General features: G+C 36.9%; 1 protein-coding gene across 3 annotated transcripts in view; it reads left to right on the forward strand.

Moving 5' to 3' along the window:
• Window positions 1–26,995, forward strand: part of RPAP2 (RNA polymerase II associated protein 2) — a 48,890-nt gene that overhangs the window by 15,198 nt on the left and 6,697 nt on the right. The window contains exons 11-13 of one of the 3 annotated variants that reach the window (XR_008432233.1): window positions 2,747–2,815; window positions 19,878–20,768; window positions 26,632–26,785. Coding sequence is in view for 1 of the 3 variants with exons in the window: in XM_053949905.1 (XP_053805880.1) it covers window positions 2,747–2,815; window positions 19,878–20,016 (208 nt within the window). In the remaining 2 variants the exon portion in view is untranslated. Of the gene's footprint in view, window positions 1–2,746; window positions 2,816–19,877; window positions 21,191–26,631; window positions 26,786–26,995 lie in introns of those variants that run through there. The other 2 variants (XR_008432234.1, XM_053949905.1) reach the window with 2 other exon arrangements.

Genomic DNA, 26,995 nt, shown 5'->3' on the forward strand with positions numbered 1-26,995 from the left:
ATTTTTAGGCATCTTCCTCTTTAGTCCCTTATCCTGGAAGCTTCTGCCACTTGGATCCACGTGCTCAGTCGTGCTCCCTCACAGTGTGAAAACCACGTGGGTCCTGCTGGGTGGCTGCAGCGTGTCTTGCTGGAGGGAACCACAAGACCCACAAACCAGCAACTAAGCAACCCACACAGCTATCTGGGATCATCCAGCTTTCCTAGGTTGCATATCCTGCCCTGCACAGGCCAAGTGGGCACATTCCATTTTGGGAAGTTGCATATTGTTTTCTTTCTCTAGGTTGGTGAGGGAGAATTTGGCCAAATTCTTTAACAGAAAAAATTTCACTGCAAAACTAAAATCACACACACAAAGTTTTGTACGGTTTTAACATTTCCACATTATATTTTTAGGACAGACACCTAGTGACCTCTTTCATGGATTGTTCTGAAGTAACAGTTTTGGCTAGAGGCAAGACAAAGAATTAATGAACCATTTTTACAGAGGCCCTGCAGTTCCCTGTTTTCAGAAAGCTTTGCTCTTCAGAGGCCTTGGTGTTGACACAGAGCTTGTTTGAAAGTGACTGCCCTTCCACTGCTCCTTATTATTTAAGGCTTCACACCTGTAGGTTGCTTGCTTTACTCTGATCTCTCTGAACTGGCTTTTTCCCAGCTGCACAAGTGTTTTAGGACAGGTGTTGTACTGAGAGGTTACTCAGCTGCAGAAGCCTGACTGTTCATTCAGTGCAGTGACTGTAGTACATCAGCAGATCCATACTGCTGTGTCCTGCTGCTTATCTGTGTCTTTTGACTGCCTCCTTCAGAAATAGCATATTGATGGCAATGACTAGTGTTCAGACCTTGCCAATCAATACCAACATTGAATAGGAGTTAATTGACACAAATAACTGCATCTCTCAGTTTATGTACAAGAATGACACCTTCCTGTGCTATAATCAATAATAACTCCTTGTAAAGCATTGAAATAAAGCTGCTTTCTCTGTTAGACAGAGTTTCCCCAGGTGGCTTGGAGCTGTCTCTTTCATTATGTCTCGTCATAACAGATTAACTGGAATGTTACATATGAATTGCCTGTCAGGATGATTCCATCAGGCATTTCTTGGTAGTGTTTATCACTGTCATCAGTGTTGAGTCAAGATGTTCAGCCTTTGTTTTATCTCTTATTCCATAGCCAGAAAAATGTAACAGTTTACTGGGTACAAACTTTGTCACCAGCTAAATCCATTAGCTATTTCAAATAATGATTGCTAAAATGAACCTTTTAATAACAAGTATAATCAGTATTTGCCACAACTCTTGGTTCTGGTTTGATCTGACAATTCCTTTGCATGTATTGCAAAACATTGTTTTTCCTTTCATAATTGAACAAAATTCAGATTGTTGAGACACTACTTGAGTAATTATTGCTTCAGTATATTATTCTGGTTTGAAGACTTGAAGATTTGAGGAGAAAAATGGGATAATATTGCTTTGTTCATTACAAATTTATTTAATTAATTTTTAATATCTTTCTGAAATAGAGAAATGCAGACAAATACTATAAATGATCTTACTGATAACTACATTTTAATGACCATTTTGAAAATAATTTTAGGGAATTATTTACTAAAATTTGAATTTTAACAATGGCAACTACAAATAGTTCTGCTTTCTCAAATTTTAGCCTTTTTTGTTTTTTTGGGTAACTATATACTTGCCCAAAGTAATTTTTTTTAAAGTAATCTTACTGAGGAAGAAAACCCTGGATTTGAATTTGTTGCCAAATAGGAGCTTGCTGGAAATGAACTATCTTCATCAGTGCCTGTAGGAGTGGGTATGATGACAGGGTGGGTATCTTCATTCTGGATCTGAATTTGTACAAGGTCATGGAAGGGAAACTGAAAGCAAGAAGGAAGCAAACATAGGGAGGCACTCAGTTTATCTGTTGGATGGTGCCATCTTTCTGAATGCAGTTAATTCTGCTGGCTCTTTTTAGTGCCTGCATAGCCACAGCTTCATTTTTGACTGTGACTTTTCCATAAAATTGCTTGTTTTGAATACCAAGGCTCATGCCTAAATTGAGACAGCAACTCACAGATTGTTTTAACACAGATTAGTACTTGACTTAAAGCAGATCTAGTTTTTTAGGCAGTTCAGCCAAAGGAGTCAGCTGGTATCCAGTGCGGCAGCAGTTTAGTTGAACACCCATGTGGTTCGTTATTCACACTTCATTTATATTTATATTGCTCTTATATTTGCTCTGGCTCCCATTGCATAAGTTAGAATTCTGGATTTCCATTTTAAAAACAAGAATCATCAGAGAATTGTCACTGCCACCTATAAAATTCAGTCTGTGTCCACATCAGGTTTTACAGCAAATCTGGATCTGAAGCCAGCAGGAGGGAAACTAAGTGTAAGAAGGTCCATCTTTTCACAAACTCATGTGCAGTTCTGGAGAATTTCCCAGGGGTTTGAGTGAGAGCTAGGCCCTCACAGAAGCCAGGACTATTTGTGAGCAATTTAAAAGAAAGAACTTCTGTTCAGTTTTCCCATCCCACTTTCATATAAAATAAAAGAGAACATTGGAAATTCTGCAATTCCTCTTTTAGAGGATGACAGAAGCTTGAGAGCTGGTGAATTGCTCAGATACAGCTGTAATTGCTTCTTTATAACTCAGTGTATTAATGGTAGACTTAAAAATCAGCTGTTAAAATCTGCTTACTTTTACTTCTAAATGTACTGACGTTTTTTAAATTATTTTTCAGGTTAACAAACAGAAATATTATTCACAAAATGCCTGAATGGACTCTCATTGCTATTGTTTTGTTATCTGTGTAAGTACCTTTAAATGTCAAATGTTTTTATGTGCAACTGTCTTATTAGTGTGTTGGAACAAGATGTAATTTTCAGGTAAAAGAAAAGAAAGACTTAATGGAACTAACTGTGGAATCAACAGAAATATTTCTTTCATGCAAATGAACAAAATTTTCTTGACAAAACCAGAATTGTCCCCCTCGCATCAAATGTTATAAATGGACAAATTTATGGTAAAAAAAAAAAAAAAGAAAAGCTAGGCTTTAGGGGGTTTCAAAGAGGCCTTGCAGGATGAAGTAGGATTATAATTCACCCTCTTCCATTTCCTTCTGATATACATTCTTTCCCTCTCTGACATTAGGACAAAATGACATGTATATTGTATTATTTGGATTTTGCATAACTGTTAGGCATTTCATTTCTCATTTTACTTCTAATTTCTTAAAAGTTTTCACTTTTATGATTAAACTCAAATTATTTCTATAAAGATATGTGTGCTTCTAAATAGGTATAAGTATTCTAGCAAACTTCCTTTAGGGAGGAAGTCTCTTTTCGCAGAATTCCTCTCAAGCCCAGTATTTTATTTTTATGAGGCTTAGCTTTGTTGGTTAAGTACTGCAGTGCCTACAGTCCTCCTTAGCTTTGTTTTACTTACTGTAGAATGAAATTCTTTACAGTGATTTCCCTAATGGGAAGCCTGATTGTATTACAATGTCTCTCAGTAAACTTCTACACAGAAGCATGATCTATAAAAGCTGTATTCATATGCATCAAGTGAGTTCTTGAATTAGTATTTTGCAAATTCATGTACATTTCTGAAGTTAAAGACACAAACTTTGCAGTCTGTGTTAAACAGACACAAATTTGCATTAAAAGGTGAACTAATGTTAAATGTTTAAGAAATCACTGGTGGCTTCACAGTGTCAGGCTCTGCCTTCCATTAGGGTTAAACTATCAACCAATCTTTGTATGTCTTGAACTTGAATTACGAGATTGCAAAAATCTTTATTTCCGAGTCTGTTCATGACTGCGCTGCTGCTGCTTCTTTTGGGCCTCCTGGGTCATGGAGCTTGTAGGACAGAGAGGTACTTAGAGACATTCACAGGTCAGGAAGTATTGTGGGCCAGCCTCATGGCATGCCCAGCACTGCACTTACTTTCCTTGATATTACTTCAGTCTGACACATTGTTCTGGCTCTGCTGTCCCAAGGAAGATGGTACCAGCAGGCATTAGAGCAGGCTTCAGCGAGCCTTACATCTGTGTCACCCAGCCAGATACCGCTCAAATGATTCATTAAATCAGAACACAGAAAGTAACTTTACTTGAATGCCTTGGCATAAATTTTTTATCAACTATAAGAACAAATCTTTTGTCATTTTTACTATATATTCTTATGGTTGAATTGGTAATTTGTGAAACAGATCTTATGAATTTTTCAAGTAGTTTCTGTACAGCTAAGGAAATGGTGTCTCTTTTTGATCAGAAGTTAAAATATGTCACTGTCTCTGCATATGATGAGCTGTAAATTTTAACATAAGTAATGATTGTTTTACAGCTGCTTTAAAATGTTATACAAGTCCTGGTGGCAGTCAGTATAAGCACAGAAGCAAGTCTCTTTTTACCTTTGCTTACTAAAGGTCCATTTCTAAAGGAATTAATTATATTTGACCATTAAAAAGACTTGATTTTATTTATAATATCACTGAAATCGTAAATAAAACAGCTGCTAATTTCTCTTATTGTAAGGTTCTTGCAAGCTCATGATCTTGAGATTTTTAACAACTTCTCTCAGCTGCCTCTTAGGAGAGAATGTGGAAGAATGTAGGTGGGATAGAATGAGTATTAAGATTCCTCTAATAAGATTATGCATGTTACATTATTTCCAGAAAGATTAAAGTAGAACATTTAATTATTTGGAAAAGCTTGAGTATTTAGTCCTGCCAGGACTGTGCAGGGAAAGGCTACTGAGGATATGGACAACCCCTCACAGGTCCTCACTCAGGCCCTTTCTCACCTCCTGCAGTCTGCCAAGGAACCTGTCATGTATTGCTAATAATTCTCATGAAAAGAATTACACCCTTTTTAAGTCTTCTCCCTTAGTTGTACTGAGACATTATGCACATTGTAGCACATCTGCTGTTATTTAGAGCATAGAGTTGTGTGGGGTCCAAGTGAGAGGGAGTCTTTAGTAGCTTCAGCCACATTTTCATATTTATTCACAGGTCCTAACCTGGTTTCAGACATAGGTATGACATATCAATCACATTTCTCTTGATTCCACAACCATTTTACTGCTAACACTAACCAGTAAAGCTGCGTAAGCAGCACCCTGGTAGAGGGTATGCTTGCTCTTTCCAGGTGGGTGCCACACCATACTACAGGTATCCCAGGGTGCAGGGATTGCAAGAAGGCAGAGTGAGCATGGGTTTCAAGGTATACCTCAATAAAATCTAAGACTTCCGGTATTTTTTGTTTTGTATGAAAGGGGGCAAGGTTGTTTTGTTTCAAGTAGCAACTATTGGACTTTGCTTGCACCCTATTTTGTGCATTAATGTTGTGGCTCACCACTTCCTTCTCAAACATACATAGCTAGTGTGTGCTGAGGACTTGGTGTACTTAACTTCACAGTGCAGTTTCAGAGTGCCCCAAACCTTTTTGTGGTAAGGTACTGGACAGAATAACTGTTAGCATTATGGCTGTATTGAATTCTAGTGTATTATGATATGATTGTGCTCTCCTCTGTTTGAGTGTGCATACTAACTCTTTGCAGGAGACACCATGATGGATATCATTAATGCCTAATTTTGGTGCTTAAATTAGACCCTAGGTGTACTTCATAGTCTGTAGGTCCTTGAAAAGCTGCTGAAAGTACTTATGTGCCCTTGGGTCTACTGACTATGAAAGAAACAGGGGCTTCTCATTCATTGAAATGAAGTGCCTGGAACAGGACAGTGTGACATGTCTCAAAGTATAAAATATTGGCAATTTGAATAGTGGAGTATTTCATGTTCCTAGTGAACAGTTGTTTATATTCAATCAAATTATTGTATAAAATATGAACACAGCCAGTCTCTGCCTTTATTGAAAATCTAGCCTGAGGCACTCCTATGAATATAGCACATTCAGCAATGCTGAATTGACCTTGTTAGAGTACACTTTGACAGCCAGAGCTTTATGTTCAAGCAGTGGTATTCTTGCCTGTTGTGGAGTGGGTGACTCTTAAAAATTATCTGTACATCAAATTTATTACTTATTTGTAATTTGTAGTAATTTTGGCATTGGTTGATTTTGGTTTCTTACTGTTACATTGTTTAGTATGTTAAATAGAATTTTTTGTTGTAGTAATAACTGCTTTATAATGTATTGTAAACTAGAATGCAGAAGTTGCATCTTTTTCTGCCAAAGAACTTTGCAAGATACCAAATGAAGCAGATAAATAGATATAAATACAGTAGTTCAAGAAAGGATGGAGAAAGCAGTGGGAGGATTGGTTGCTATACAAGCATGGGCACTTTCTGTTTTTAGTGTATACCCCTGGCACAGACTAATGGAAAGCTTTCAAGATATTTTCAGGAAATGTCTGCTTTCATCTTACTTATCTGAGCTGGCTGGTTCCAGTGAACTGTGGTCAGCTTCATCTGCAAAGCCTATGCAAGAGGTTCCCCCGCTAAAAGCTTTGAAGCATTTCAAAATGTTCTGGGATTAGTTTATAAGCATTTGGCTGCAGTATTTAAACAAACTGAAAATGACCATGATCACTAAACAAAAGCCGTCATTATATGTGTGCAGCCACTTTAGATAAATGTGTCATGTGGAGATGTACTCTAGAGGTTTACTCTCTTGGAGATAACAGTTCAGGAACTGGAGAATCTTGGCTTCAAGTATGTGTTTTTACTCCTCTGCACACGAGAGCACATCTATGCTCAGCACTGACATTTCTAAATCATTTTAAGAGGAATTTAGATGTTTCTGATATCACTGCTGTGTTCTTATCTAAAAGTGTGTGAATGTTTGAAATGTATGAATCTAATGTACAAATACATATAGGATATGAATCAGACTTGCAGAGTGACTCTTTTTCCTACAGAAACCACATACAAGTCAGGTGGATGATATTTAGCATGTCTGATGATGGAAGTTGGGTTCCAGGTTTCAGCTGACAAAAATCATTCATCATTAACCTAGAAATATAATTGTTTTCCATTCTGAAACAGAGCTGAGTTTGCAGGACCAAGAATCCAAAGAGTCTTTTTATAAAAGCATTTGAATGTGGTTATAGAGTCATGTTTATCTGTAGAGTTACATTATTGTGTGAAATACAGAAAAGGCAAATTTGTCTTAATGCATTAAAAAATATCTTCTTCCATTTTTCTCTTAATTTTAGGCTGTCATTTGGTAGGCATGAATTCAAATAGATTTTCTGTTAAGCAGTTTTTAAGTCTTTTGAGCTTGATTACTTATCAGCAATTTCTAAGCAAACTTGAAGCTGCTTATTTAGCATATTGTGGACATGATCAGTATAATCTTATTTCTTTCTGGCATGTTCCAGTACTATTTAGAAATCATACACAGAATAGTAGCATGAGGGATTTCAGTGTTGTTAATTGGGATATTAGTCAGTGCCAACTTTAAAATTAATTCAATATCTTCTTCTTTCATAAGGGAGAAAATAGAAGAAACCTTAACAGTTTCCAAGAAGGTGTTTATCCTGGAACAAAAAACCCCCCACTGTTGCTGCAGTGATGTTCTGCAGGAAGTGACACCGTGAATTTCATTGCAGCCCATACAGCTGCAGTCTTTTCCATGCTGGTATTCTCATGAGTAGCCTTCTAAATGGGGCATTTGGATGTGCTGTGTAACTTTCATGTATGCCCAGCACAGACTCTGAGTGCAGGATCATTAGTTCCTCTTTACAGTGCTGGAGCTTGGTTTCATCAGCAGCAGTGAAACCTTAGCACACACTGTGTCCTGGACTCCTGCTGCATGGAGTTAGGGTTGGCTCAGAAAGCTGTCAGCTCTGCACCTGCCAGCTCTGCTGCCCAGTGCAAGGGAAGAGCAGGGGCATGGCTGTCTGCCAAGTGTCTTGGAAATCCCTCCAAGAGATAGAAATCTGCATGTTCCCAGCAGCTGTATGTGTGAGCATTCAGACTCACATCATGCACAACCAGCAGAGCTGGTGTGCAGAGGGCATCACCAGCTCTAAATTGTCCTTCGTGGTGGTGTTCTAGCAAATCTTTTTGTTAGAATCTAGAAATACTTTTATGTCAAACACCATTTTAGGTGATCTGCTTCAGTCTGTTGGCAACCTTATATGCCAAATATACTTGAATTAAGAATATGATAGTAGGAAAAGTACTTTCTTCTGACACTTCATTTTAGCCTTTTGTGTGAATGAGTTGTTGCCACTTGTGTTTCAAGCTCTGACGCAGCATGCCAGATTTCAGAAGGCTCCTTCAGCATGTTGACTCACTGGGGGAGCTGACCTGGTCAGTGGAGTTCATGTCCCATTGAACTTTATGCCTCAACTATGATCAAACAGATGGAAAAATTGCCCAGAGAGAGAACTGTTTTAAATTTCCGTTTCTTTAAAAGGTATACTTTTAGAAGATTTCTTTCATAATGTCATGTTTTTCCTCCTTCCATAATCAGTGCTTTGCTTATTGGAAGTCATATGTCATAAGTAGTACAGTGGCACAGAATAGTTGCATAGAAACTATTGTTGTATTTTAACTTCATCCACAGAGCAAACTGAAATGTTCATGTTACAACTGAATCCTGCAGCTATGGCCCTATGAAAATATACTTGCTTTCTCATGAATAATTAATCTTAATACATTCAATGCAATCATTGTTTTATCATGAAACACTACCCTTCTGTTAAAAGAAAAACATGACTGGCACACACTTGCATATTATATATTCAGCATTTAAGTTTTATCTTAGTTAACTTTGTAAAGAACAGTCGACATTAGTGAGATAATAAAGCAGTGTTTTTGACTAACAGTAAACTTCACTGTAAAACAAAAATCCATGTTAATTTGGCTTGTTTCTGAAACAAACAAACAAAAAATGTAGATATGCACATCACTGGAAAGGTTAGTATAGCTTCCTGCCATGTGACCCCCAGGTATTTTGTACCAGCAGAGTTCTTAGCATGGATTCTGGATTAATGTGTTTGGTTCCATGCACATAGTCATAATGGTACCTCTAGTAGGCTGAATGGTATGTCCTGTTCTTCTTCAGCACTGAAATAAATTGTGTGCAAAATAGGAGTACTGTGTTCCTTAACTCTTCTGGAACCACTATAACAGAAAAACTATGTTAAAAATCCCCGTAAAAGAGCAGTATTGTTTGAAGATCTCATCATTCCTCTCTTATGGTGCTTGATGCAGATTTTGGAAATCCTTACAACACTAAACAGTAAGGGTATCTAGAAAGGCAGTATTTCATTCCAGAGATTCTACTTTCCTTTTTCATATTGCTGTTGAAAATGTCAGGATTGACATGATAGACAATATTTTTTCTGTGACATGTATAATGGTTTTTAAGGAAGAAGAATCCTAAAGGTGATTAAAAATCATGAAAGCCCTAAAAATGCTGCTTTATGATTGTATTAAGTCTTAGAAAATATTATTTGAATGATTGAGCTATTATAATATGCTTGGATTAGCAGTGCTTCACAGACCTGCCTAAGGACCCAACTGTCTATGTCAGTTGGGGGAAATAAATGCATTTTATTTTTCATATCAATAATGTTATATTGGAGAATATTAGTGGTGCTACAGTATTCCACAGTGATGAGGCATAAACTAAAAATTACTCAGATGCATGAAAATTTGGAGGAGAGAGAAGAAGATTAACTTAGAGAGGAGCCTAATTATTTTTACATGATAATTGATAGTGGACAGTACACTGATGAAGACTTGATTTTGTGTCCTGATACTGCAGGAATCAAATGCAAAGGCAGTTTGTACTTCTCATTACTTCTCACATTACTTCTTGAGATACAAAAACATTCTGATACCCAGTGGCACTCATCCAGTCTGGCAGTTAACTTCTGAAGTATGATGTTAACAGTACAAAAATGTACAGTATTTTCTGAAATGTTTTTCTTTCATATTTATGAAAACAGAAAAGGTTCTTTGGGGAAGGCAGGAATTAAGGAAATGCATATCACCCAAAGATGATGTATAAAGTGTTTCTCTAGACAGTGGGCTATGATAAAGCTCTCAGAATTCACAGACAATCCAAGCCAGTGCATTTAGCATCAGGGCAGGTGGCTCTTTTTACACGTGTATAATTAAAATAAATACTGGGGATAAGAAAACTGCAGCCAGTCAGTTAAGCAGAATGCTGTGTAAGTAAACATAATCATATCTTCATAAAATTTTGCCTGGCACAATAAAAAGCATCTAGAACAATCATGTCTGCAGCAGTCTCTTCCCATTCCTCCCACAGGAAAGTGTGCTTTAATTGGCTGGTAGCAAACATAACCAACCAGCATGTGGAAGCTTATTGCAGAAACTGCAAAGTGTATATGTGTAATTGCATACTATAGGTGCAAAACCAGCATCAGTGCAAAAAGTGCAGATGCTTGGTTGTTTAGAGGCTTGTTTCATTTTAGAGCATGTTTCATTTTGATGCATACCACACTTACATCCTGTGTTCCACAGAAATGCACATTTCACTCTCTTCTACCCTCTGTCCATCTAAACATCTTAAGAAGACACTGAATAGATCTAATTAATTCATTATAAAATTCAGTATTTCTGAGATGAGGTACTAGGGGTTTTAAAAAGTTAATGACTAGTTGAGATTTATCTGGCTCTTCATATTTATTCCAAACCTCATCACGTATTCTGCTGGTTTTAGGCATGTGCTTAGTTCAGTGTACTTTCACCAATCAGTGTTAATAGTGCTCTCCTGCTGTAGAGCTGCTAAGATTGAGATTAAGGGCAGAAAAGTGATTTACTGGAGATCATCAAGCCAGTAGTAGATTAGGAAATAAAACAACCAGGAAGAGGGTTTGGGGTTTTTTGGTTTTGGTTTGTTTGTTTTTTTAAACCTAATATGTGCTGTTATTTCTGGGAAAAGATGCTTAAGAATCCTTAACTTTCAGGGATTTTTAAGAACCTCATTTTGAGAGGTCCAAAGCCGCACTGGAATTTCTTTTCAAAACTGGGAAAGGTAAGTAGAAAAGTGTTGAGGTTGTTATGTTTAACTTCTGACAAGACTGTTCCTAGCATGTCTCTTTACTCAGCTGCATTATTACAGGTGCTTGATCTGTATACTGGACTGTAATCAAGTTACAATGTTAAAAAGTTGTTAAGCTAAACTATGATCAATTTTATGATCATCATTTCCCTAGTAACTGAGCACAGGTGAGACCATTTTATAAAGTCAAGTATTGGCATTATTTACCTAAGCATATTGCATTGTAGCTGTTCTAACTTACTGCAAGTCAGTATATTTTATTCTGTCTTTTGAATTTTTTTTCCCACTTACATATCACTAAGGTAATGAATTGATAAGAATATCCATATGTGGAATAATGAAGTGAAAAAATGGAGATAGATATATATAGAGAGAGATAAACAATGTTTAATTGATACATAAAATGTATCAGATTTTACTATAAAGGCATCTTTTAGATATGAAATTGTTCTACTGTATGTGCACAATAATTTTGTATTTTACAAAATTATTACAAAATGTATTTTACAAAGTACTTAAGAGGTTCAGGTTCTCAAAAGCTTACATTTTAGCATTCTTTAATCTGAGACTTATACCTGTGCTTAATTTCATGTAGCTAGGTAATCCAGATACTTCAGTGGTATAGATTCCAGTATTTGAGGTGTCACAGGAACACCTTGTGGAACATAAAAAGGAAAAGAAGACTGAAAAGGATGAGAGGATCAATTTTAAAATAAATGTAGTAGATTTAACATTTTGACTAAGTTAAAGAAGAGAGGGAAATGAGAATAAATTATCAAACTGAGAAGTACCTTTGAGCTGTCAGCTGGTTAGCAGGAAACAGGCTTCAAATAAATTGAGCTCTTTAAACAAAGCCTGTCCTTGAAATGTGTACATAAGAAACTTAGATTTGTTAGGGAGAAACAGCTGATAGTGATTTCTTCTGGGATCATATTGGGAACTTTTTTTTTTTTTTTGCTTTAGTATTATGCTGATAAGTAAGCTAAATTAAAAGTTTGTGGAACAAATCCCTGTATGAATGCTGGGGCTTTAAATGGCACACAGTATTGTAGATGTTCTAATGCTTTGTGTCTGTGAGCTAACACTGGAGTCATCTTTGGAGTACGGTAACATGGACATGTACCATGCCCCATTGGTTTTTGAGAAAATCATCCTGCAGTCATACCTGTTGTACAAAATAGTGAAACAAAGTCTGATCCGCTACACTTTGTAGAAGAGAACTCTGGATATTTATGAGCTGTTATTGATTTGTCTGATCTGTTATTTATGAGATGTTATTGAGATGGTTTTGGTGCTTCCTTAGTCTTCTTGCCTGGCTCAAGGTCTTTCTAATCCACTGTTAATGAAATCTGGAAGTGCTGTTTTGCATATAATTGCCAAAGTAATTGGTTTTTGGTAGACCTGTATAATATTTGTGTTGATGGCAGTCTTGGTAGTCATTTAAAAATAACTAAGTCTTTGAAAATAGAGTTCTTAAATATCACTATAACAAGAGGTAAATAAAACCATTCCATATTATTACTGTGGCTTTAAAGGAGTCGTGGGTCCTGGAATTTCTGTCACTCCCATTGTTATTAGCAAAGCTTTTCCAGAGTATTTTCTCATTAGACAGTATTAGACAAGTATTGAGTTTTTTCCTTTTCTGTGTCTTTTTGTATCAGTGCAACATGAATTACTATTCATTTTTTTCATTGCAGGATCTTTGTAGTTATACAGCTGTTTGTTATAAAGCTAGCAGCTGATGGAATTATTCTTAACTTTCAAGGGAGAGGAAGAAAGTGGCATAAACAATGCATCCTGATATTCATATGAATTGTTTGTTAGGTTCAAATGTTTCATATGTTTGTTTGTTAGGTTAAAAAAAAAAAAAACCAAAGATCCAGAACATTTGCATTTTCTTAAATCCTTTTTAAATTAACAATTTCTGTACCTGATAAGGTAGCTCTAAGTCTATGGCCTCAACTCTTCTCTCCTGCATAGTTTATTTAAAACATTTAAATGCCTTCCAAAAATTTCCTTATGCAGCTTAATGAAACAACAGAAGTTGAACTCTCATATGAAGGGAAGGACAAGAAATGACTGCTGATATGGAATGTTAGAGTGAGCCTGCAAAGCATTTTGCAAATGTCCACTGGGCTTCCAAAGCCCTTGTGAGGAGAGCATGGTGTGCCATGAGGGAGCGGTGCTGCCCAGTTCTGTGCCCCAAGGGCCTGCCCACTGTCCTAGGAAGGGGTGGGGTTTGGGCTGCTGCTCCTTCAGCTGCCCCCAGCCTGTTCTCTCAATTGCCAGTTGCCTGTTTGGATAACTCATTGAGGGGAGAGGGTGGGGTAAGAAGGAAAGAGAGAAAAGCAGATCTAGTGTCTTTTTTTTCAGTTGATAGCAAGCACTTCCATCAAGTGCCTAGATAACCCCTGGTGCTGTAGAAAGGCTTTCCTTTTACTGTTAGTCGTAGCCATCCAGTCATATCTGGCTAGCCCACATGTGAAATGTTGGCCCCATTAACAGGGACTGGAAGTTGACTTGTGTCTGGACAACAACTATGTGAAAAGTGTGTGCTGAAGGTGAACTTCACATAAAGAAAAAATAAATTTACCTAACTATATATATAAACATAGAACATACTTATTGAAGAGACTTGAAGAGGCTGCATAGGAAAAAATAAAGGTAGTGGAAACAATTAATAAAGTTAACTTTTGGCTGAACCTTAATTTTTTGCTGTATACTTGGATTATATAGGAATTTCAGCCATTGATTTTGAATCACGTAGCATTGATTTAAATATAGTGGACAAAAATTTTAAAGCATGAATAATTTAGTTTCTGTTGCCATCAGAGGATTAAAGTGCCTGTGCTGAATTCTGTGGACAAGTCAGTACACAATAATGAAAGGAAGTTAAATAATAAATAAAACATAAGTTGCACTTCAGTTACAAAATTCTTGTCTTTATGATGAGAATAGGATCTTCAGACTATATTTAAAATTAGACCAGAAGTGGCTTTTTTATCTCAGCAAGAAAATTGCCTGTTTATTTCTGCCAGTTATTGCTGTTCAATGCTGTGGGCTTTAGAGTGTTTTATCTTTTATTAAGAAAGTATAATACAGAAATATATTGGGGGAGATAACAAAAAACAGCCCCTGAATGCCAGTTTCCTCTTTGACTGACAGGATATGGTAACAAAAGGCCCCAAACTAAAGACTACTTTAATTGCAGAGTTGCAAGTGACACTGATCATAAGTACTTCTTTCCAGTACTAGTATAGTTTAATTTAAAAGACTCAATTCCTAAGATATATTTAAATACTTTTGCATCTTGTTTGTAAGTTAGATGCTTCCAGTTCAAGATTGTCTGTCAAATATTAATGTGTTCTAATGGAAATTGTTCACTCTGGAGACAGCCTTTTGCTTTTAATGGTTTGGGGTTTTTTAATGTTGAGTTCTTTAAATCATTCTCGAACTAAAGTTATAAGAAACAAGTAGGGTTTAGGGATTTTTTTTGCACTGAAACTGCCAACATAACAGCTAAATTACATAAGTTGAGGCTGTCATATTTTCTAATTTCTGAGCATATGTTTAAACATAGTATTTAAGTGTAACCACTTAATTACACCAAAGTTTTTTTTTTTTTTTTTAAACTCCCTGGTGTTTCATCTTATCTTACAGATAGACTCATGTTGTGCTTCAGATCAGCTTTCTGTCCAGTACTAACTTTGGCCTGATGATGCACCAGGCTTTGGGATTTAAAGTACTTTACTAACAAACTTGCAGTCCCTAGACAAGTGTACTGTATCTAGTGAGATACTGGAAGTGAGAGATTCCACCTCAGATTAAGCAAGCAGCCAATGTATTGTGAAGAACATGCAAAATTACAGTGATGGTTTCAACTTACTCTGCCCAAATGTCTGAGTGCCTTTGGGTAGGGATTCATGAAATGGATAAATGCAGCAAGCACTGGAGTTTACCCCATCAGCTGAAGCACTATTATAAGTGATTGATACATGGCAGCACTACAGCTGCATGTACAGGCAGATGGTCTGTGGGCTGTAATGCACATCAGTTTTATTGCTGATGTTTAACACTTGTTGGATTGAGTTCGTCTAGCCAGTTGTCTTAAACAAAACAATTGCTTTTGTTTAATTAATTGTGTTGGAGATTTCCTTAAAAGGAACATAACTAAAATGGAATCTAAAAGTGCATTCTATAAAACTGCTATATTAAAAGAAAGGCATTTTTGATTAGTAACATTTTTATTGCATTGCTAAGCCCATCAAATCTGTAACTTAAGAGTAGTGCAAATATATTTGGAGTGTTAAAAAAAAAAAAACAACACAAAACCAAAACACCCGAGCGCTTCTGTTGTGATGCAGTAGAACCCATTAGAATGGCATGGTTATCTGCATGGTTATAGCTGGAGCAAGACTATTGGTCAAAGATTTGTTGGCACCCTTGTAGCACACATGCAGTAGTCTGTGTCTGTGGTTTTGTAGGGGAAAGGGGGAAAATGCTGCCTGTAGTGCTGTCAGGTCTTGCAGCATTCCTGTGTTCTGAAACAAGTGTTAAGGAAACTTTTGTGATCATTCATTTGTTTCAACTCCATCATTCTGATAGAAAACTAGTTGTCAATGATCCTGGTTATGATGATCTTAAAAAATTAAGTCTTAAGTGACTAAAACAAAAGGTAGAAAGAAACAGAGAATAAAAAAAAACCAAACCCTTATATTGTGGTGGTTATGTTAAGAGTCTTATTCACAGTGCTTAAATACCTATAACTGGCAGAAACATAACTTATTTTCCAAAGGTTACTCTGGAAAGAGAGGTGGTGCTTGCCTGTTCCATCATTCTCTTTTATACTTCTGTTCTTATTCAAATTCCAAGCATGTCAAACAGCGTAAGGGACTTAATTGTGTTTGGATCCATGGCTTCTGCCACAACCAGTGGCTTTTATTTTTCAAGCTTCTAACATTGGGAAAAAAAAATTAGGAAGACTGGCAATGCTTATGTTTTTCTAGGAGGAGCTTATTATTAGTCTTCTGAGAATTAGCATATGGCTTTTCTTCATGAGGTATACAAGTGCTTTCCATGATATTGGAGCAATTTATGTGCACTCAAATTCTCAACAATTTATGTATAATTTTAAGTGACCAATTTTGAAGAGCGGAAAGGAGCTTGACTCTTACATGGTTGTGTTTTTACCCCTGTTTTCAGGTGTCTGTTTCAGAGAGCTGTAACTGACTGGTAACACTGTGGTGGCTTTGAAAATTTTTAATGTTTTCAAAGGGAACCACAGAATTCATCTTAAACAGAAAGTCCAGAAAGCTTTCCCTGAGATCCAGTGGCTGGGGGTAAGATGGCACTGGACAATTGGTTTGGGTTTTTAAGAAAGAATATTCATACCCCTGGATAGGAAATGCCAATTAATGCTGTTAATTACATAAAAGTTTTATCTTTTCTGAATGTATTCAGCTGTCTTCGTTAAGGTATGCATAGATCTAAGAACAAGTCGCAGACCCTACCATATCAATTAATGAAACTTATTCCTACAATAATTGAGGTTTAACTCCTAAATATACTTGCCAAATGTTTTTGTAAGGCAGATGATTCATAAAAAGCTTGGGTCTTGAGCTGAAGCACTGAAACTATGTAAACATTTTGTGGTAGCCAGATGTCCTTTAATAGCTTGCTAATAATTGATTATTCTTCACATGAATTTCACCTTAGTGGGGTTTTTTTTCTTGAACGTATAACATATGTGGAATAGCCAGCAAATACAAATTTTATCAATCAGATAGAGTTTGACATTTTTAACACTTTTTAAATGTTACAAATGCCTGTTTACCATATGGTGTAAGTGGGTGTGCAGGAAACAACACTCTCATCAAGTCTGATATACTACTTTTCCATGATATGAGCATGAACATTTCCTTTTAGTATCTCTTGGTGAAGGCAAGCCTTTGAAGAATGGGTGTGTCATTTTGGACTGTAACATTTACATTGTGTATTTCTGTAGGTGGCTGTTTTAAAATCAATTAATCCTTTAGCTGTTCTTATTTTTATTTGACTTTATTCATAAAAGTTTGTTCTAGATTAACGCTGCAACATGTGAAAGAGGTAACAGAAAAGCAAAATTTATATTTTCTTTCCACTGGTCCACTAGCCAGTTCTTATTATTGTGGTCCCAAGTATCCTATTTCCTGTTTATAGTCTACATCTGTAAAAGATGCTGGAGACTTTCAAGGGAATTCTGTAATCTTTGAACTGAAATCCTGTGTGTCATTAAATTGAATTAGTCATCATAGTTTCTTGAGAGATAAGATCATTGTAATTTTCTGTGACTTGAAAATACTGATTCCAAATGCTGTTCTGGCTTGTTTGCATACAATTAAGGTTTAATTCAGCTAAGCAGTCCCTCAATACTCTCTTGTGCAGTACCTCAAATATGCATTGGACCAGTGTTACTTAGAGCATGTAACTTAGCACTTCATGCAAACCAGCAACTTCTGCTTGCTCCTTTCCCAGACAAAAGCTTCTGCTTCTGCTGCAGCAGCCATCTGAAACTAGAAAAGTACTCAGTGATAACTGCCTTCAAATGACAAGTTGAAGGATTTAAAGGTCAAAAGGACACAGTTTTCCATGAGAAAAGTGTTTGTACATAGAATCATAAATATTTAAAATGTGGACCCATCAAGATGTAACTTTTAACTAATTGCTACAAACTTGCACGTGCCTCTCTAAAATGACTTGTTGATTTAGTGTCTTGTTTATCAAATAATCAGTAGTTTAATTAGTTTTAAAACAAAGTTCAGGTAAGAAAAAAAAATTGATCCATGTCTAAAACTTTTTTTAACTTCCATTTCTTAATATCTAATGCCTGGCAACTTCTCTGAAAATAGCAATACCTTTTTCTTTCTTTCTTGGTGTAAGCTATAATAGCTACTCTTAAACAGGGTCTGACATTTACGATATGCTTGTAATTCATGAAAATATGTACTATGACCAACTGCAGTTCCAAAAAAAAAAAAAGCATGTGAGCTTCATGGTAATAAATATTTTGGTTTTAGAGTAATCCTTAAAACTGCACAAGCTTTCTGCTGTTTTTGAAAAATAATGTCTGTGTTAATATCCTCTTAAGCCCATGGCAGGACTAAGAAAATTCAAGTTAAAATGCATGTAAATCTACATCATGGCCAGGAGAATGGTTTACAGTGCTACAGCTACCTCGCACCAGCACTCAGGAAGTCATGACTGTTTCTGCCACCAGTCTTTTTTCATATACAACCTGCATAATTCTGAGAAGGGTGAATTGAAGACAAGTAGAAATGCATCTCCTGGTCTTCCTCCCACCATCTCCAGCCTAACACTTTGCAGTGGTTCCTCTGATCCTCTATCAGCACTTCCTGTGTTCCCCGCTGATAAAGCCTCACCATGCAAGCTCAGCCTCCTGCCTGCCCTGGCCAGGGCTGCTCTGATTTACCAGCCCAGGGAGAAACCCCAGGAGCTCCCACCAGGAAAGAAACAACTCGGTCCTGGCTGGCATGAAGTGCATTACAAAACCCCGTGGCCTCAGGCCAAAATCACAAACTTGACTCTAAATACTTCTCTTTTTTATATATAGCAGAGTTTATGCATAAGTAATTTCCTTCTACACCTTGCCCTTACTTTAAGCATATCTGAAAGTCCTTCTCACCAAGTGTCATTGTTTGAGAGCTGAACTATTTAACTAAATGTACATACTGAAATGGAATCCAGAAAGAAATTTTTTTCATTAATTTTTTTGTAAATTTAATTTTTATTAAGGGATTCTTATTTGCTATATCTTGTAAGGTCCTTTCTTTATGATTTATCACTCTTTTTGCTTAATTTAAAAGAATCTTCTCTCATATGCAGCTTTTTCCAAGTGGAGGTGGTCTTAATACCAGTGACTGCAGGGAGATTGATCTCAGTTGTTATTCACTTGAAGACTTCCTGAGCTAGGAAATTTTTAGGAAGCTGCAGGCTACCTTGAATTTCTTATTAAAAGTACATAATTGCACAAATGTATTCTAAAATAACTCTTTTGTGTATGGTGTCAATGGCACTGTTTATCTACAGTATTTGAGACAAAATAGCTGTTGCTGGGATAAGAGTTCTTGTTAAGTGATCTTGTCAGTAATCTCTGGTGTTGAAGTTTCTTAACATTCAGCATATGCTTTAATACTTGATTTTGTTAATTAATTTTTTTAAATATTTGGGCTTAGGAAGTAGATTCAGCTATTACTACCTTTGCAATATTTTGCAATAGAATTAGGAGAAGGAAGGACTTCAGGATAAAAATATATTCAGATGAATTAAAGGGCAAATGGGAACAAACAGCTCAGTATTTCAACTGATCTGCATACAGATATTATATATGTAGGTGATCTGCATAGTGGTAGCTCCTTCCAAACTGAGGAATTTTATATCTCTTTTATATTTTAGTCATATAAAGAAGTATATAACTTTCACTGTGTGACTGTTTAGGAGCGTTTTGGTAAAGAAATAAATAATGACTGGGATCCTTCCTTTTGTATGTCTAACTGTACATTCTGCACTTTGTTTATTCTGATATCTATCTACATTATATAACATCTATGTAGAACTGATTAGAGGCATACAAACTACTCTCATTTTTTCTAATTAGATTTTTTTTATTTACTACAAACTAATTAAATCATATTTTGGTACAGCTCATATTTTATATCATACATACAGTCTATTATATAGTGTAATTAATCAAATGTGACATCATAAACTGCTTTTCTTCAATACAGTTGTTTGAACTCACAAGCTTTGCTTTCTAACTTCTGCCACTCAAAAGCTGCTTTACTGTATGAAATATGTTTGGGTTTTTTCCAGATTGTCACAAACAAGTCCACTTTTCAAGAATACTCAGACAAGCCCAATGTACACACAGTTCCTGACCACATTACTGGAAGAACTGCATTTCAGAAATGAAGATCTGGAAAGTTTAACAAGAATATTTAGTATGGACTGACAACTTGAATGGTCAGTCAACTTTAAGCTACTTTGTGTGTCTTAAAACCAAGCTGGTTAACCACGGGTTTAATTTTCAGCACTTTGTAAGTATGTACAGTAACTACAGATTGTATCAGCTGGAGCAGAAAATGTGTGAAGCACATTTTAAAGTAAAGAAATATATATGGTATGGAAATTAGTGTCATCATTTTATCACTTACAGTAAATGCCAGTTGCTTACTTATCACACTTATCTTTTGATAAAGTATGATTGGTTTACTGCAATTTTGAGGAATTTTTGCTACCACAGTTTATTAAAAAAAAAAAATGTGTGGCTACAATGGCTAAGACTAAGCAGGGTTCTTTTAATTATTACAATGAAATTGTTATGTTCCATTTTTGTGGTATAAAATTGACTTAAAGGCCATGTATTTTTTTGCGTAAGGTTGAGATTACAGTTTTCATTCCAGGCAGGCCAAAAAATTTAAGAGCAAATACCTTATGTTGATCATACCAAACTGATTCAATGAATTTAGCATTATAGTATCATTACTGATCTCACTCCTTTGTTCCCCACAGAATAACATGATCATTTTAGCTGAAATAGTTGCACAGAGAACAAAAGAACACCTTCAGTTGTTTGAGATTTTTAAAATGAAAAATGAAATTTAGTATGAACTGTAGTACTTGCATTTCTGCTTTTTCATTTCCTTCCTATGGGTAAGAATTTTGCAGTCTTGTGAAGAAGCTGACTAACCGCAGTTGTTCAAGGTATGAAGACAAGTTAAAATATGGATCATCTGAAAAGTGTTTAAAAGCAGTAGAAAGGAATTTGGATTGATTTGGTTTTTCTTGATTTGGAAACTTTCAATCAAAGTTTGTCTACAGGGATCAGGGAAAGACGGTGGGAAAAGTGTGTGAGCCTCCAATGGTAAGAGTAGTGCTGCTGACATTTTTCCAGTTGCTCTCATGCATGGAGCAGGAATCTTTAAGAATGATGACAACAGTACGCAAATATGTCTGATTCATAGCCTGTTTGTCTTGCTACTTCTAAGAAAAGGGGTGGTCTTTGAACTTGTGTAAAAGTTTTTTTTAACAGTCTGTAGGTGTTACTAATTTGGACTTTTAAAATATATTTTAATAACTAATTTGTTTTTGCTTTCAGTAGTCATTTCAAAGAGTTCTGTTATTTAGGCTGTGTTTGGAATAGCTTCTGTCACTAATGGATTATAAATCGCACTTTAAAACTAGTCCACTAGTAATTCTTAATGATTCCATAATATGTTTTATTTATAGTTCTCAGTTCATAGGACACTGTATTTTGAGAGACTTGAGAAGAAAGTTGTAACAGACAGTGCTTAGTCTGCAGCAAATGCCAGCACTAGTTAAGGCTGAGGCAAGCCTTACCAGGGCTGCTGCACATTCACTCCATTTAAAAAACCAAAGTTTATTCCTTTGGTTTGCTTCTGTAATTGGACCCCAGAAAGGAATTTGACTAGTTCACTGCTGTGCAGTTCCTTCATGAAAATCAGAATAAACATGTAGATTACCCCTGACACACAGAAGCTCGTGCAGCTTTGCCATGGACGCTTCACTGAGCAGTAGACTTTATTTAGGCGATGCTTGACTTTTCCAAACTTATATTGAAATGGGAAGTTACATTCAGTGTAAGTTGTAAAAGCAACAATTCAGAATTAGGATAATCTTTAATGCAGAGTTACAGCTGTGCATTTTTCTAAGTATGCAGTAGGGGGGAAAATGCCCATTATGATCAGAGTGTGTCTGACACAAAATTTATAAGAATTACTGGATAGGCATTACATTGGTTTTGTACCATGCTGGAGAAAGCTTGCTTGATACATATGGAGAGAAGGGTCAAGACCTCACCAAAAGATGAACTTCTGTAGAAGACTGAGGAATAAGTATGATACTCTGAGCTGAACTTAAACCTTGAATTTATATCTGTTCACTGCTGATTTTGGATGTTGACTGAATTTGTATTTTTAGCTAGTAGATTCTGAGCAAGCCATTATCCTGTTCCATGCATTTTTACCTTGGGGCACAAAGATTACCTCACAACAGTTCTGCCATACAGAGTATACCTAGAAGGCATTGCAAATGTACATCGTACCAGGAATGTGACTGTGTTTCATCAAGTTTGATGGCTCTCATTTGGAAAGTTTTTACACTTCCTGTCAGTTTAGTGGTGTAAATTTTTTTTTGTACTTATTTTTAGGCTTGGGGTTCACCACCTACTGTGTAGGAAATGTATGATCGTGTAATAAGAATGAATAGGTGGCAGGCTCAAAGACCATTTTATCAGGGTTCACTGTAACTGCTTTTACTGTCTGCCTCAGCAGCTCAAAAAAGTAAGCTTTCAGGATTTTTGCATCTCATCTTTCACGGCTGTGTAGTAAGCTCCCTCATTCTTTTCCTTGCCCTACAAGAACAAAATAAAATTTCTCCATCCATGAGGCCAGAAGAAGATTCTGTAGTATGCTGGAAACACCCTGAAGATATATTCTTCACTTCCTTGTGATGATTTCATCTCTGTTAGACATGAGTAACACACATATAAATAAATGCAGAAAGTATACATATGTACCCAATACTTTTGAATAAGAGAGAGGCTATAGACTCAACCCAAAAGGATCTTTCAATACTGCCAGCCTTAACTGGTGTATAAAACTCACAGCTCAAATACCAAAAATTCAATTAATTTATGTAGTTTTCTTATGAGCATGCTTTTTAACAGCCTAACTGCTTAGAAATGGTCAAATCTAGGTATCATTTTTTATCCTAAAGCAAACTTCGCTCACAAGTATCTGTCCTTCAGAAGATGTCACTCTTTCTTAACTTAGCTGATTTTTGGTGGTGTTCTTCCCCTTCTCATTTTGCTTATGTTGGCAGACAGATTGTTTCTTTGTGGCCTTGTTTCTGTGCTTACTGTTTTTCCTTCTGTGTAAATTAAACAGATGAGAGCAGTTGACATTTGGGTCAGTGGTGGTTTCAGCCTTATCTCAGATACACTAAATTGTAGTGACTGACTTCTGAGCTGCAGATGTGGAGAGACATCATGGATCTGGGGTTTAGGGTAAATGGGACAGAAGCCTCTATTTCTGAACAGCTCTGCCAAAGTGGCATAAAGCACCTTAGATGATAAGGATCATAAAGTCTCAGAAGTCCACTGCCATAACCATGTAAAGGATCCAGCACTGTCTGGCCATGGACCAGTAGCAGGGCAATTAGAGCATGATGTATTTCTTTTAATAGCAGGGGGGCGGGAAGGAAACCAAACTTATATGGTGATTATTTTTTCCTGACATGTAGAATTGACTTAGTAAAGAATAAAAGAATAGCTTAGTTTAAAGCTTGAAGCAAAGCTTGCTTCATGCTGTTGCAGCTGTTCCGTCTCAAAGGAGGAATGTGTGACACACACCTACCTGCATGTCACAGAATGGATTTCTTACCAAGTTTTCCATAGCTGTAATGAAATAATCTCAGGAAGAGAACAAGCACATAGACAGAGTCACATTTTCTCAACATTATTCAAAGCAGTCTTTATGCTGGCCAAAGAGACTTATGGAAAGACTTTTGTGTCTATTTTCACACCAAAGTTCAGTTCACAGTCTGGTAAATACTCTCAGTGTAAGCACTGCACTCTTTAATACTGAATTTCCTAGCACAGAGCCCTTCACTGCTGCCATTGGATTCTTTTTGCCCATTGACCATGTTTACTGCTTTTTCTTGGATTTTGGAGAGAAGAGGAGTCAGAGTGATTCATTTATGTTCACCATTTCAGGAAAGTAGAAAAGTCATAATGTAACCCATACACTTTCAGTTTTTTGAAGAGATTACCTTGAATCTGTGTAAAAGTTTGCAAATCAAGCTAGATATGATAATACAAAATCCTACATTAAAACAAGCAGAAGAGAGCCTGATTTATTTAATTGAAAACTATCAAAACAAAAAAGTTCCTCAGCACAACTGACAGGGTTGTGCTGCTGTCTAAACCCAGGGCTGGAAATTTAGATCCAGCCTGTCTTTCGAAGGGAGATGCAGGGAGCGACAAGGTGCTGGTACATGCATGATATGTGTCCTGGTCTCACAGGCTGTGTCCACACAACACATACAAGAGTCACCTGTATTTTCACTCTTCAGTCTCAGTGAGTAGCTTAAAAGTGAGACATCTGTTGTGGTTTTAGGGGGAAAATAACGGTTTTGTGGATCTTGATGTTCCATGTCCTACCCTTCTCCCCCTAGTTTGAGAGAACCTGGACTCTTAAAAAGTGCAAGAGAGGATGCACAGCTCAGCTGGACATGTCTCTTTTAACTGCTGAGAAAAAAGGACTAGCACATCAGAGAGAAGAAAAAGGAAGAGAGAAGGGGAAAGCAGTACTCATACCTTCTAAATTTAGGCATCCAAACTTAGGTACCTGCCTGTCTTCATTTGCTTCAGAGAGAACTGATGCTCTTAAATTTAGGGTCTCCAAATCTAACCTTAGTGCATTTATGAAATGGATGGTGGTAATGCTTCGGCTCCTACTCGCTCATGGGGGAAAGCAAGCAGAAAAGTCAGCAGAAAAGAAACGCTGACACAGTAGACTGGCTCTCCCTGGCGTAATTTGTAGTAGAGTGTGACACAAAACTGAATGGGGACCTGCCCCTGCACAGTGGGGAGTTTCTAAACAATCTGATCCTATTATTCTCTTATTTTGATGGCTACTACTTCACACAATTTTTTCTTAACTTACAAGAGTTAACACCAAAAGAATTCAAGTGAGTGGCAGTCTTTAGGGAAAGAAAAATAATGCCCCTATGTTGAAATTAGGCCACATTCTAGTTCAAGAGTTTGCATCTTAAGTTTTCCACACTTACTGTTTATTTCTGCAATTGCATGTGAACACACAGTATTGTGGGTGAGGTTGAGCTTGATCTCACTGGGACAGCAGGTAATGCTGAACTGTCATTTCCAGTGAGCATTAAATATTGAAAACATAGACTCAGCCTCTCCTTTTGGCAAGTCTTAAGTTTCCATTAGAAGCAGATGGTATACAAGGCAGGGCTAGGCACCTAACTATAAAGACCTCTTGTTTCTCAACTGTGTATCTCTACCACCTGACAGCCAGTCCTCCTCTGATTAGAGTCAAAGGAAGTGGGTGTGTCTTCCATTAGCAAAGGCGGAAAGTAATATTGGTGGAGACTTTTCCTCTTGTGAGTTTTCTTTTTGTGACTCTTCATCTTAGAAGCACTTCTTTGCACAGAGTGGATAGTACTTTGGGAGATGGGCTGCCTGAAAGATGCTGCAGAACATAAGCTGTGGCATTTGTGGTGCTACACAGGATTTGGTGATGTGGAGGGGATGTGTGTGGGAAACACGTATCTTCAAGTGGCTCTCATTTAGCACTCTGGTTTCAAAAAGCAAGGGAAAGCAGATGAGCAATATATGGACATGTGTGATAAAGTCATTCCCCCTGACTTGCTTGTAGCTGTAGAGTAGAGCAAAGTGCAAGCTGGAGTTCTGAAGAAAATAGATAAACTTTGCTATGAGAATTGAATGTGTAGACTAAACTTCTAGACTTGGTAAGGCTAATCAATCAGAACAGTGCAGTAAGTGTGGCCCCTGTATGCTGCAGCTGTCCCTCTGTTCGTTGGCTTACTGTGCTCTACTGCAGTTCCCTCAAGACAAGAGCTCCAAAGAGCCCCTCTCCAACAACAGGCTAGAGCACAACCGCAGGTTCTCAGGCAGCTGCCTCTTGCCACTCAGCAAAGTCCCTGCTTGGAAGTCAGTCCTCAGGACACTGCAGTAGGCGGTACTTTAAAGGCAAACTCTTCAGGACATTTTTGCACTCTGTGATTATCTGTGGGAGCTGCATGCAAGGCTCAGAGCACAAAGCCACTGGGGCTACTGGCTGGTACATCCTGCATCATCAAATCAATGCCACTTCTGGCACTTTTTGCCTTCTTAAATTTCATGGTGTATGTAGCTGAATTGAACACGTAGTGGGACAGCAGCAGCTTCCTGGGGAGTCCTACAGTTAGGTTAGAATTAGTCATCACTACAAAGAGCTTGAAGAACTTTGGATACAGCTTTAATAAGCTGCAAACATTAGATCAGGATTTGCATCATAAATCTTACCTTTTTGTTTTACTCAAACAGGAGTGTCTACAAATCAGGTTAATATAATTTAACAGTACAGCAGTTAAGTAACAAAAAGGACCATAATTAGTAGTAGTATCTAAGAAGCCACAGCAACCCTGCTTACAGCTGTCAGCTAAGATCTGACTCATCTAAGGTATTTTATAGCAACCATATGTCAGGCATGTCTATCTCACCTATTATGCAGAAAAATGATAACATTTCCTAATCAGGATTTGCCACTAAGCAGGATTTTCCGTAAACACCTCAGTACTGCAAGTGCTAGAGTCAGGAGAAAACCTTTTGCAGACACTTCTGATTTATTAATTTAATAAACAGAATAAATTGTTGCAAATCTGTGGCTAGTACTGATTTAGCAAGATTGGCTGTAGTTCAAAGTGTAGGTACATTACTTCAGCAGTTGAAATGGTAAATACCACTTTAGCACAGAATTCATGAAGATAATTACTGACTTTTGCACTTCTTGTTCAAAAGTTTCAGATTGAAGACATCATCTCAAAGCACGTGATCCATTAAAAATACTTTGCTAAGATGGTGCAAGCAAAGTTGTATTGGTGTAATATCTTTACCTGCATAGCCAGAAAAGAGAGGGTGAATTCATACCAGTATAGGAGAGAAAGATTAAAAGGTAAGTTTTAAAATACTATAGTCCTTTGATTACAACGTGGATGATTAAGCTAGAATAATAATTGCACTTTAACAAAGGCAGACACTGTTCAAAACCCCAATGACTGTTGATTTTTGAACAAAGTTTAGATCCAGTTCACTGTTACACAGAAACCTGCATAAGCCTACACCCCTCTGCAGTTCGACTTGACTCCTTGTGCAAAGGCTGCTT

The sequence above is a fragment of the Vidua chalybeata genome, chromosome 9 (genome assembly GCF_026979565.1).
Source record: "Vidua chalybeata isolate OUT-0048 chromosome 9, bVidCha1 merged haplotype, whole genome shotgun sequence".
Lineage (NCBI taxonomy): Eukaryota > Metazoa > Chordata > Aves > Passeriformes > Viduidae > Vidua > Vidua chalybeata.